The sequence below is a fragment of the Solanum lycopersicum genome, chromosome 1 (genome assembly GCF_036512215.1).
Source record: "Solanum lycopersicum chromosome 1, SLM_r2.1".
NCBI classification, from domain to species: domain Eukaryota; kingdom Viridiplantae; phylum Streptophyta; class Magnoliopsida; order Solanales; family Solanaceae; genus Solanum; species Solanum lycopersicum.
The window spans coordinates 71,732,779-71,746,575 of record NC_090800.1 but is presented as its reverse complement, the minus strand read 5'-3'; the positions used below and the strand labels follow the sequence as shown (position 1 = coordinate 71,746,575).

Sequence of the window (13,797 nt, the reverse complement as noted above, 5' to 3'; positions counted from 1 at the left end):
AAGGGCATTTGTAGTCACTCAAAATTTATTAAATATAAACTTATAAAGTCGTTCAAATTATATTAAATTAATGAATATATTAGTCCAAATAAATATTACAATTAAAATAATTGATTTAATATTTAAATTCAATAAATATGAATTTAATTAAAGTCTGCTCCATAAAGCCCATATGTCTTGTCACTTAAATCTGATTGGCCGAAGGGAGTCCTATTCCAATCGCAACTCCTCTATTCTAAAACTATAAATAGGGGTCTCATAATTCAGAAAAGAGAACCAAGAATTCTAAACAAAGAAACTAGAAAAAGCTCGTGGATTAAAAGCCATAAATTTCTCTACAAGTTTAAGAATTCAAGTGTTCAAGTTCAAAATTTGAAGAACTCAAGATCAAGTTCAAGACCACCGGATTCAAGATCAAGATCCAAGCCCTTGAACAACTTGAAAGTCAAGATCAAGATAAAGTTCAAGTCAAGATCAAGTCCAAGTCTAAGTTCAAGTTTAAGTCCAAGTTCAAGTCCAAGATCAAGATCAAGTCCAAGTCCAAGTCCAAGTCCAAGTTCAAGTCCAAGATCAAGATTAAGATAGATATCAATATCAAGATAATTCCCAAGTTCAAGATCAAGCTTTAAATTTCTTGAATTTATATTTGAAAAGGCGATTCAGAGGAATCATAGAGATTGTAACACTCACATTTGAAATAATAAATCGATTGTTGCTATAATCTCCCATTCTTGATTATTATTTTCTCGACGCGAATTTTACTGTCTACAAATTCTGGCACGCCCAGTGAGAAAATCTCTACCTCTCATCTCAACTTTTCAAGCATCAAAGAATATCAAAATGTCTTCTACTATAGAAGAATAACTAGCAAGCTTAACTGAAGCAATTGAAGGCATGCCAAAGTTCGAATACGAACAAGATGCTAAACTTTCCAAACTAACAAATAAGATGGATAACATGATTGAAAGAAGATCAAGTCACTCATCTCTGAAGCTTACTAAAATTCAAGACGGAGGAGAGTCATGCGCAAACAAACAAAGATCAAAGAGATTCATATCTCAGCTGAAGGTTTGATTTCAATTGATCAATTACAGAACTTTATCATAGAGGCTATCGAAGACAAATCTGAGTCTTCATCCAAATCTTCTCCAATATATGCAAATCCATATACACAAAGGATGGATAACTTGAAAATGTCTGAGGATTATCAATCTCCAAAACTTCAACAATTTGATGGCAAAGAAAATCCCAAACAACATATAGCACACTTTATTGAGACTTGCAATACTGCTGAGACGTATGGTGATTATCTTGTTAAACAATTTGATCGATCTCTCAGAAACAATACCTTTTTTAAAGAGGGTGAAAGTCGAGAAAAATATTTTTTTTCCTTTATAACAATAATGAAAGATTAACCCTTCAATTCTATTTTCTATGTATTATTTAAACTCAAAATACTAATTTTATGATTTTCTTTTATAACTATATATGCTCTTCAGCAATTTTGCATTTTGGAAGTCGGTGTTCGTCTGTTATTTAAAATTAAAAATTGACGGATGATCATGTTTCAAAACTTTCAAAATCTCTCTCTCTCTATATATATATATAGAGAGAGAGAGACATTCGATATTTAGATCTCATTTAGTTGTTAAATCGTAAATTAAAAGACTAATACATTACTAATAATAATCCATATATTATTTACCAAAAATAAGTAAATTTCCATAACTAGTTACACCATACCACTAAGGCACAAAGAATGAAGGTCTAAGAAACATATGCGTTTAAAATTACTTAAATATTTTAAAATTTCTCATTTAATATAAAAATTCTGTTATTATAGGTTGTTCCGTAAATTTCAATCTTTTAATGACAATATATACTTATTAAACATTTAGGAAAAAGGTACATTTTCCTTAAAGAATGTCTAAGAGTTTACTAATTAATTCTTTATATCACCCAAAGAAGTAGTATTTCGAGGTTGTCCATCAAACTTGCGTATTTATCTTCTACATCTATTATCTTTTGTTCTTCCACTTCAATAACGTGTATTGTTAATATAAACTTTTTGTCCGTGTAAGTTTTATCTAAAGAAAAAATATTAAGGGGTCTTTAGTACAAAGATCAATAATGTAGAGATTAGTAATGTAGAGATTACTTTTATCAAGTGTTTGGTTCATTGTTTCTTATCTAATTTTGTGTATGGTTTAAAACTCTACAAAAAAATTCTTTTCAATTATACCCTTGAGTTATAATGTGATTATCTATTTAATGTAATTGAGTCAATGTAGATAATTGACGAACAATATTATTTTTTATAGCATTTAACTTGCTAGGAGAATAAAAATTTTTATTGTCATGCTCACTATTTTCTCACTTACATTATTTGAGAGTAAATAATTATCATTTCAATAAATTGGAGTTAATATCTCAGAAGTCACGCAACTATAATAATTTATAGAGAAAATTTATTGAACTTTATTTTGTATCAATAATTTTTTAAAAAATTCTTTATCATAATTTTTTTTTTTAAAATAGCAAAATAAATTACATTGTTTTTATACTCGAGATGTTATATATATATATATATATATATATATATATATATATATATATATATATATACATATTCTCTTGTTTTAGGCTACTTGTGTAATGTATAATGGACTTCCGTCAAGAGGCAATATCTGACTTATGAATTTGTTTTTAAATTCATACATAAAATTAACATATTAGTTAATATAAATATTAACTATAAAATCAAGAAATAAACAAAATGATTAAAAAGATTTGAGGGGTACGTTTGTCTTTACCTAGGTTAGTCCCATGGTATTAGAATTAATACCACCAAAAGGAAGATATTAGTTATATACCCTCTAATACCATGTAGAGTGTATAACTAATCCATGAATTGATTATACATAGACCCAAAATTCCTACCAAATATAGTATTAAATAATATCATATATAATATTTGGACTATTTTAATGCTCCCTACCAAACGACCCCTAAGTGTAAAAAAGACAAACATTAACGGTTTTTTAAGTTATGATTACATTTTAATGACATAATACATAAACATGTCATTTAACTTGACATCAATCAATATCTATGCCTTTCAACTTTTGATATGCACAAGTAAGCATTTAAATTTGTATAAAATTGAACAAGTAAACACATATGTCTTATATGACAACAATGTACAAAGAAAGTCATGTAGGTCGTGAATTGCCACGTACAATATCATGTAGAACGTCATGTAGGTCGTGAATTGCCACGTACAATATCATGTAGAACGTCATGTAGGTCGTGAATTGCCACGTACAATATCATGTAGAACACACACATCAAGTTGTTTAGCTTTATACTTGTTTAATATCTAAATTATGCACACTTAAAGTTAATAGACATAAATGTTAGCTACAGTCAAATTAAAGAAAATATTTATGATAACCATCGTATGTAAAGCCTATTTTGGTGTACACCATTAAATACATATATATTTTTCTACTTTTAGATATTTTACTTAAAATATGTGCCTAATTTGATGGCAAATTTGATGATGATTATTTTTTTGTAATATTTTATTTTATACCTAGTATATTTCTTATAACAATATTATTAGATAATATTTGAGTATGATTATTAAATAGGAATAATTTTATTAACAAAATGTACGACTATAATGAATGAAATTTTTTTATTCTACTTAGTAATTAAGAAAGAAATTATTATTCCAAAACTATTTATTTATTATCTAAAAAAAACACTATTGAGGTGAGATGTCATAAGAATAGGGATTCGAGAGTGGGATGGTCAAGTAGTGAAATGTTTGAATTAGTAAAGAGGAGATTATATAATTGAAATGTCATTTATATAACTCATTTTTCTACATTCATTTGAAAACTCATTTTCCTAAAAATTTCTTCCAAATATTTTGACCAATCAAATATATAAAAAAAAAAAGAAGAAAGAAAAGTGTACTAAAAAATGCATAAAATCCAAAAATAATATCAGATACAATAAAATATCAAGAAATTATCGCGGTAAAAATGAAAATTGTTAGAAGTATGAGGGGTTTTCGAGGAAAGAAGAAAAAACACATAAAAGGGAAAATAGTGATTCACATCTCACCGATTCTCTTCTTCTCATCATGGCTCCTGGCAGCTCCGTCTTGTGCCCTCGTTGGGTCTAGATTCTCGATCACCATTTTGGAAAATTCATTCGCTCTCCGGTGACATAATAGGTAAGTTTTCCGGTTAAATTGTGAGCTCAGATTCGATGTATACCGTTCATACGTATACCTATGATGCATAGTTGATGACGTGATTTTGGTCTAATTGCTTCGGATTGATCCTGTTGTTGATTCTGTTTCCAGTGATTATTGAAATTGTTCTATTTTGTTGTGGTTGATTTTGCGATCTTCAAAAAGCTGTGATTGATGGACTAGTTTTATGTTGTTCTTTTATTTCAATTGTTGATTCTGAGCATGAGTGTTTTGTCCTTTTGAAGTTAGGTATAGTGGAGGTTTAGTGGTCGTCACTTGTAGGGTTTGAGTTTAATTTTGGGATAATTCTTTGTTTTACAACTGAAGACATTCATGTAAACTAGAAATTCAATACGAACAACTGATTCCAGAACTTTGTTTTATTTCATTAACTTCCTGAAACTACAGAATTTTCAGCCATGTTGCTCTGACTCTTCAAAAAATTTTGTTTTGGATCCTCCAAAATGGTGTATTTTTGAAGGATCCGAGCAACTTAGCTTCACACTGAACCAATAAAAAAAACCATTACCTTTTCCAATTAGGCACCTGTAACTGCGGTAATTCGGAATATTTCCAGTTAGTGAACTTTGATTCGCTCCTTTATCATCGGATTCTATTCTTGTGCTCCTTTATCTTTTCTCCTCTTTGTATCACTTGAATTTGAGCCTCCAATATGTATACTGTTTCCTGTTCTTGATTTTTAGTCATATTCTACTACCCTTTCTATAGCGAGAGCCAGAGATGGCTCAAGGTACTTGTGCAATTCTTAGTATGCATCGCTCCTTCACAGCCCCCCGCTTTGAAGCCTTGAAACCCAAGTACTCTGGTCCATATTTCTAGGATAAACCCAAGTTTGTAGCCTGTCCAACATCAGATTTTGGTATTTAGTAAGAGCATTCTTTTTGTCATTTGTTTGTTTATTCTTAACAGTAGAGGCAAGTAATGTGATTTGATTTTCTGACTGGCTTAAAAAATTGCTTAATTTTCAAAAGAATTATCATTCTCGAAAAAAAAATTGCTTAATTTTCTTTCTAGCTTTTGTTGAGTTTAGTTGGTGATGTTATTTAGTTTGGTAACAGGGCCACAGGTGCTTAGAATTTGTGTAGGGTTGCATTCTGTGAAAGTGTGAAGATACTGAAATCACAATGAACCAACGAAGCACAATCGATCTGGAACATGGATGGGACTTCATGCAAAGGGGCATTACAAAGCTGAAGAACATTCTAGAAGGGCTGCCTGAGCCTCAATTCAGCTCAGAGGACTATATGATGCTATATACGTATCCTTTTGGACTACCTCACTGTTAGGCATGTCGATAACTTTGATTTGATTCACCTTTTGTTTCCTTAACTCTACTATCAGGACAATTTACAACATGTGTACTCAAAAGCCCCCACATGATTATTCTCAACAGCTGTATGACAAATATCGTGAAGCTTTTGAAGAATATATCACAACAACGGTAAGGGTAGCTGCACTTTACATTCACATTTCACTTAAATTGAAATAAACAAGGTACTCCAATAAAACAAGAAAAATAAGAATCGAAGAAGTACTATTCTTAATTTTTCTTTGATGTTTGTTATATCCATGTACCATTCTTGATTGTTTGCTCTCTTTGTATCATTCTGGAATCGTTGGAACTTAAAAAAAAAACTATTTCTTTAATAAAAGAAAAGGAAAATCATTAGTCTGCTGAGCCCTTTGGTGCTCTTTTATTTTTCAATTTTAGTCATGTAACGAAGAGGGCTTAGTATGGGTAGTTTCCTTGGTGCCCTCTGTGATTCTATTTTGTGCCCTTAATGATTTTATTTAATAAGGATCCTTGTGCAAGTATCAACAGTTTTTGGGGATCTGAATGTAGTTCAGGCATTGCTTTCCCAAGAGACGATATATCTTCAGTTTTATTCCCACTATTATATGATTCAAATTTAGAAAGGATGCTCTTGCTGCTTCTTCATCCCATAGAATATTAAGAAATGGATACGGGGAAAGTGGATAGAAGTTTCAAAACACAGCTAAATTACATGGATTTTTTGTATGTTATTTTAGACATGCAATTTTGCTTAGGAGTTTAAAATGATTAAAACTCAAATTTTGCTTAAAGTTTGTTTACCTAATTCTTGTTTCTCCAAATAATTTTACCTTCTCTAAATTTCACATTACAATTCAATTTCAAAATAGGTATTGCCTTCTTTGAGAGAAAAACATGACGAGTTTATGTTGCGAGAGTTGGTAAAAAGGTGGTCAAATCATAAAGTCATGGTCAGATGGTTGTCAAGATTCTTCCATTACCTTGACCGGTATTTCATTGCCCGGAGATCTCTGCCGGGGCTTAATGAAGTTGGACTAACTTGCTTCCGCGATCAGGTAATTTACAGTTCTCCTTCTCTTTTCTCTTTTCATCAAAAAATTTGTTTGTATGATCATCCATTAAAACATTTCCACCTGATCCCTTGGTTAAAGCACTGAGTGCAGCTCATCGCTTCTATATTGTTTTTTTAAATTCTGTTTTCTGGGTTTTGCCTCTTCTAGAACTTGGTTTTCAGTTTGACAGTATACTAGCTCAACTGCTGTCACATTCTTTTACGAAAATGATAGTCCCTCCATCCCAATTATGGGAAGGTGTTTGACTGGGCACGGAGTTCAAGGGAAAAGAAAGAATTTTGAAACTTGTGGTATGAAGTAAGCTATAAAAACTTTAGTAAAACAAGAAGTTTTAAGTTAAATTGTTAGTAATATGTAATATGGAAAGATGTCCCTTCTAACAAAGAAAGAGTATCACATATATTGGGACAGAAGTAATATCTTACTGCGACTATTTTCTATTTTAGGTCTACCAAGAGTTGAATGGAAAAGTCAGGGATGCTGTTATATCTCTGGTACCCCTTCTGTCTTGCTTTGAGTTCTCTCTACCATTTTTTTTCCATTTGATTGAGCAATAACATTCCTCTAACCAGATTGATCAAGAGCGTGAGGGAGAGCAAATTGACAGAGCTCTACTTAAGAATGTGCTTGATATATTTGTCGAAATTGGAATGGGGTTAATGGATTATTATGAGAATGATTTTGAAGCTGCAATGCTCAAGGACACAGCGGCTTATTATTCTCGCAAAGCTTCTAATTGGATCCTCGAAGATTCATGTCCGGATTATATGCTGAAAGTTAGTATACTGCGTATGCAACCCCTTAATTCTGCCATTCTTTCGCTGTTGCTTCTTCTGTCTGTCCTTTTTCTGGTTAACGTCTGCATGTTAAGCTTCACAATCATGTCAATGTTCCTTTAGGCCGAGGAGTGCTTGAAACGGGAGAAGGATAGGGTCTCTCATTATCTCCATTCAAGCAGCGAGACGAAGTTGCTTGAGGTTCATTCTAGCTCTTGAATCTTTATTCTTTACTGGAACTTTAGCCTTTAAAATGGAGGATATTGCTATCAGTTTTTATTGTTCACATCTTTTTTCTGGATCTAGCCTGTCAACTTTTAATTAGCTGCAACTTTACTATCACCTTTCTGCAGAAAGTGCAACATGAGTTGTTGTCTGTGTATGCCACTCAACTTCTTGAGAAGGAGCACTCTGGATGCCATGCGTTACTGAGAGATGATAAGGTAGTTAACAGCATCTTAATGACCATGTTTCTGATTATTTTTTTTTGTAATAATTGACACAATCATGATTATTTTATTAGGTTGAAGATTTATCAAGGATGTATAGGCTCTTTTCTAAGATTTCTCGAGGCTTAGACCCTGTGGCCAATATTTTTAAGCAGGTTTGTGATCTCATGACTCATATTCTCGATTGTATGCCTATAAGTTACTTCATGTATCCTTCTTTTTAATCTGAATGCAGCATGTTACTGCTGAAGGTACAGCTTTGGTAAAACAGGCTGAAGATGCTGCTAGCAATAAAAAGGTTTGTATAATCTATCCTTTTTCAAATTCTTTGGTCTTGAGAAATTTGGTTCTTCCTTATTTGGCATTTATACACATTGAGTTGACCTGGAACCAGTCAAACTAGAAGTTTTTGCTATTTAAATGGGCAAAGTTACTTGTGTTCAAGTGTCTGATCAACTTAATTTCATATTTTAACACAACATTTATGTCATCAATTGTTATGAATCTTTAGAGAAGGATCAATTCAAAGGGTGATACATAAATTCAGCTCGTTAAAGGGAGGCTGAAAACTTAGAGTTCATTAAAAATAGAACTCCAATCTCTACAACTCTTCAAAGGGAGACTGAAACCTTAGAGTTTAATGGAAAAGAGAACTCTAATCTTTTGCTTTTTGCTTAAATATGACATACTGATTTATTCATCAAAAGCCCCTTAAATAGGAGTCTTATTACATCCATAGGAAGTCTAATTCTTATGGAAGTAACCTAAATCCTATTCCAAACTATTAACTATAGTTTAACTTAATCCCTATGAAACTACGAAACGTAAACCCCATTCTAGAAGAATAAATGAAGTTACTCAACTTATAAATAAATAATAATTTAAATCCAAAAAATATAATTAAAACTTAAATTAATTATTTCCTCACATCCAGAACATCAACACTTTAAGTTCAAAAGCTATCTACTCTAGCACCCTAGTCTTGAAATCTACAAAATAGCCCCTACCACCAAAATTTTAGAATATACAAACTAACCACTTTCTACAAATATTTTATATCCCTATTTAGAAATTAAAAAAAATAATGACAAGATCCATTTCTTTCCCTCCAAAACCTCTTCTCTTGCCAATTTTTTGTCGTTCAGCTCGATTTCCGGCCAAAAATTAGAACTTTTCTCTGCCACATGAAGAAAATCTCCTCAAGATCAGCCATTGTAGTTCCCCATTGTTGTAGAAGCTCGAGATATTTTATCCACTATAGAAGAAGCTCGTTTTTCCGGCAGCCTCATTACAGTGGTTTTCCAGCTCTTATGTTATATTTCACCATTTCAGTAGCTTATCTGACCTGTAAGAGATCTATCCCGGTGGTTCTCTTTTTTCTAGTATTTCACAATCATCAAGCAGTGTGCAATAGCATTGATCATTACTTGTTTATTATGTCGTTTGCTGAATATAGTGGTGATTATGGTAGTGAATGGGAGGAGACGTCAAAATGTTGGAAGTGGAACTCTATGAGTAAGGTGACAGTGTCCATTGTCCTGTGTCGCTATGTACCATATGACGCATGGTTGACGGAATAATTGAATGCAGGGAATTAAATTGTGAGAGTAGCAACTTGATCATTAGTTCTTTGATGAATGCTTAGGGAAAAATTCATCCATCTTTCATAACAAATGATAAGCAGGGGCAGGGGTGTGCTTGCTTGATGTTGACCCTGATGGTTCTAGACTAGTTTTCAGGGTTAAAGTTGTTGAGAGGCATGAAGAAGAAGGTTCAACACTATTAGGTGTTGGTGGGGGTATTGTCCCTAGAAAATGCTTGATATAAATATCAAAGAAAGGGAAAATCCATTCATTAGAAAGCTCATGCTGCTACACAATACATCAAGTAAAAAGTGATTGTAAACTCTGTGAAAAAAGTAATTGACAACAAGTTCAAGGACCTTTCTATTAAAACAGCAGTTCCTTGAAAAGGGGAGATGACTGCTAGAATATGTTGTGTATGACATATTAAGTTGTCAGTTTGTGAGACTAGCCATTTTGTTGCTGATCAGAGCATCTTGCTATTTTATTTTATTATGGTTTCCCACTCGGTGTTCAGTACCTGCATTGTGGCTGTGTAAATCCGGACTCGCGCCGAGATGTCTCACACCGGGGGTAAAGCACTCCATCATAAATACGACTACCTAACTAAGGGAACTCAAACCGGAAAACTGATTAAGGAGTACTTACTACTCTACACAACCCTTGTTCGTAGCATATTGCTATTCTGCTTATTTTAATTTCCAGTTTGTGCTTTTAATGAGTGTTGTTCAATGATTTCTTGTTATCATATCTTCTCTTTTGTATCAAAAGCATGAAGTCACAAAGTTTGACTTCATCTTGGTGATTGTTTTGTTTCATTTACTTTATTTGTTCTTCGGTACATGGTCATTCATAATTTGGTGGTTGGAAATGTTACTTCAAAAGATGGTAAAAGTTTCTTTAAAGCAGAACCCCCCACCGAATTCTGTACTTATCTTAAAGTAAGAGCATGAGCAGTTCCTTAGGGAACCAACAAGTTCTTTTTGTCGCATTTCCTTCTTTTATGTTATTTTAATTTTTCACCTTTTGCTTGTTAGAACAATGTCAAAATTCATTCATCTCATCATTTTGGGGATGATTCTCTAAAAGATGAGACTGATATTTCATTGTGAATGCATTTAATATAATTGCTCAATGTCTTGCATTCTTTCTGATCAACTAGTGTTCTTCAACAGGCAGAGAAGAGAGATGTGGTTGGTTTGCAGGAACAGGTAATCCCTTAATAGATTTGTTATCTGACCCTTGAATATGTTTTCGGCGATGAACTTACTTCTGAATTTTCAGGTTTTTGTTCGGAAAGTGATTGAACTTCATGATAAATATTTGGCTTATGTGAATAACTGTTTCCAAAACCACACACTTTTTCACAAGGTATGTGTTGGAGCGAAGGATAGTTGTCTAATTTAATTGTTCTACTCTGTGCATTAGGGTAAAAGTAAATTGCTAATATCTATCCCCTTCGTCATTTTCTAGGCGCTTAAAGAAGCTTTTGAGCTTTTCTGCAACAAGGGTGTTGCTGGTAGCTCAAGCGCTGAACTTCTTGCCACCTTCTGTGACAACATTCTCAAAAAAGGAGGGAGTGAGAAATTGAGTGATGAAGCTATTGAAGAAACGTTGGAAAAGGTGAGCTCTAGCTCTATAGATCCCCTTCCCTCTTTCCTGTAGAGCATTTGCTTTTTCTTCGTACTACTGGAGCTGGAGAAAGCTGATAATAGATCTCTCTTGCAGGTGGTAAAGCTACTAGCTTATATTAGTGATAAGGACTTGTTTGCAGAATTCTATAGGTAGAGTTACCTCTACTGTGTATCTCAATCACTACTTGAATAGTAGCTTCTTCCCGTTACAAGTTTATGACTTCCTCTTTTTTTTTTCAGGAAAAAGCTAGCCCGGCGGTTGTTATTTGATAAGAGTGCCAATGATGAACATGAAAGAAGTATCCTAACAAAGTTGAAGCAGCAGTGTGGGGGGCAGTTCACATCAAAGATGGAGGGAATGGTAAGCTATCTAGGTCAATTATGCTGAATTTGAGACTATGTTCTTTGGTGTCATTCTTCTTCTCTTTCTGTAGGTCACAGATTTGACATTGGCAAGGGAAAATCAAGCCAGCTTCGAGGAGTATTTGAGCAATAATCCAATAGCAAATCCAGGAATTGACTTGACGGTGACTGTCTTGACTACTGGCTTCTGGCCTAGCTACAAGTCTTTTGATCTCAACCTCCCAGCAGAAATGGTAAATCATATCAATATTTTAATTGGCATTACGCAGTTGATTTCATCTTTGTTTTGATCCTTATTCCTCTTGCTGAAGTTCTTCTCTTAGGCAAACAATGATGCATGTTATTTTGCTTGAATCGTTTTTCTTCACAAACGTCCTGTCATTGATTCATTTTATGCTGTGCATTGTCAGGTTAGGTGCGTTGAAGTATTTAAGGAGTTCTATCAAACAAAAACAAAGCACAGGAAACTTACGTGGATATACTCTTTGGGAACTTGCAACATAAATGGAAAATTTGAGCCAAAAACTATTGAGCTCGTTGTCACTACTTATCAGGTTGATTGTTGGCTTACTTTTTGAAATCAGATCGGCAAATATTTCTATTACGTTATCAATGAGAAAAACGAGGTTGAAACTTCTTCCTTTTCGTAGGCTTCTGCTCTGCTGCTCTTTAATGCATCAGATAGATTGAGTTATCAGGAAATCATGACGCAATTAAACCTATCAGATGATGATGTTGTTCGGCTTCTTCATTCCCTTTCATGTGCGAAGTACAAGATACTCAACAAGGAGCCAAGCACCAAAACAATTTCTCCGACTGATGTCTTTGAGTTCAACTCAAAGTTCACTGACAAAATGAGGAGGATCAAGGTACAATTAATGATGAGAGTAAAGTTTAGCCTTTTTACTATGCATTGTTGCACTACATTACTAACACTTTGAGGATATTGTTGTAATGGGTAATGCAGATACCTCTCCCTCCTGTTGATGAGAAGAAAAAGGTAATTGAAGACGTTGACAAGGATAGGCGGTATGCTATAGATGCTTCAATTGTGCGTATTATGAAGAGCCGTAAAGTATTGGGCTACCAGCAACTAGTCATGGAGTGCGTTGAGCAGTTGGGGCGCATGTTCAAGGTATCCTTTGTGATGAACTTCTACTTCCCAATTTTAATGTTAGTTATTCAAGTTCAACTGAGCTAATTAGTTTGTTTCAAATACTCCATAGCCTGATGTCAAAGCTATCAAGAAGAGAATCGAAGATTTGATAACTAGAGATTACCTAGAGAGGGACAAAGATAATCCAAACCTGTTCAAGTACTTGGCATGATTATTGCAGATCATAGTGAATGAGTGATGTTTATATGAACTTTTGCAATCGACATAGGAGGAGAAACATGCTACCCGAGATGAAGACATATTTCTGTAACTCCTCCTACCTCCCTGGACCTTGGATTGCCTTGCACCAGGAGCTTGAAACATTTTGTACAAATGGTTAAGATCTCAGGAAAAAGTAGAATTGCCTCTCAGATACTTGAGATGCGATTGCCTTAACTTCTTCCAATCCTATATGGCCCTTTAGCTTGCTCTACTATGTGTTTTGTCGGCTACCTGTTCGAGTTCAAGTAAATGTAATATTCTACTCAACAGCATCTTATAATACATTCTCTACAACCCTACTTCCTTGGTTCTTTGTAGATTGTGATTTGGACCTTGGTGGTCTTGATGGGGCTTTCTTTCAACCTTGTTTAAGTTTATTGGATTTGGACCTTCATGAATGGTCCTTATGCTTTCTTTCAAACTTTGTGGACGTGGAGAACTGGTAGCTTCGCGATGGCATTCAGGCCAGAATCCAGATTATGTAGTTTTGTAGATTGGAAGATACCAGCTCGATATAATAACACACTTGAAGTTACTAAAATATGCTAATTTAAATTTTTGCAGCTAGCTAGTATTAGGAATTATGAGAAATATCATAGGTTACATAACCTGGATAAGTTTGTTCTGGTCTCTAGACACCAATCTTCCTTGAGCCTAGCGCCAAATTTTTAGGCTCGTCAAAATTCATGATATCGGTGGTAAACTTTTTGCCCTAGTATCCGTAATTTCTTTACCCTTTAAGTAAGCATTTACATGAGAGAAGAAGACATCTCATCTTCACTAATAAAATATAATTTTATTTCTTAGTTTTCGGATATGGAAAAGATCCTGAATCTTGTCAATTTCATATTCTAGTTCTTATGGGCATAGCAAAAAATGTGAAGCGGATTAAGAAGAAAAGTAGAAAAAAGTTCTTCCCTATATAATATGAATTCACTTGATCTACTTTCGTTTTTAGT

At 33.6% G+C, this 13,797-nt stretch overlaps 1 protein-coding gene across 1 annotated transcript; it reads left to right on the top strand.

Annotated features, from left to right (window-relative positions):
• Nucleotides 1-3,970: 3,970 nt before the first annotated feature.
• LOC101249757 (cullin-1) lies at nucleotides 3,971-13,259 on the top strand. Its single transcript, XM_004229178.5, has 20 exons — nucleotides 3,971-4,246; nucleotides 5,347-5,546; nucleotides 5,630-5,729; nucleotides 6,452-6,637; nucleotides 7,102-7,149; nucleotides 7,228-7,431; nucleotides 7,555-7,632; nucleotides 7,785-7,874; nucleotides 7,955-8,035; nucleotides 8,116-8,178; nucleotides 10,639-10,674; nucleotides 10,748-10,834; nucleotides 10,937-11,086; nucleotides 11,192-11,247; nucleotides 11,338-11,458; nucleotides 11,532-11,693; nucleotides 11,871-12,014; nucleotides 12,111-12,329; nucleotides 12,428-12,595; nucleotides 12,687-13,259. Exons 2-20 carry the CDS (start codon nucleotides 5,413-5,415, stop codon nucleotides 12,786-12,788), a joined length of 2,229 nt encoding a protein of 742 aa, XP_004229226.1. The 5' UTR covers nucleotides 3,971-4,246; nucleotides 5,347-5,412; the 3' UTR covers nucleotides 12,789-13,259.
• The last annotated feature ends 538 nt before the right edge of the window (nucleotides 13,260-13,797 follow it).

Bases quoted from the DNA above. Each gene is read 5' to 3' on its own strand.
- LOC101249757 (XM_004229178.5), top strand. From the start codon at position 5,413: ATGAACCAACGAAGCACAATCGATCTGGAACATGGATGGGACTTCATG. The intron at 7,875-7,954 runs GTAGTTAACAGC...TTATTTTATTAG, and splicing joins CGTTACTGAGAGATGATAAG to GTTGAAGATTTATCAAGGAT. The intron at 11,459-11,531 runs GTAAGCTATCTA...CTCTTTCTGTAG, and splicing joins CATCAAAGATGGAGGGAATG to GTCACAGATTTGACATTGGC.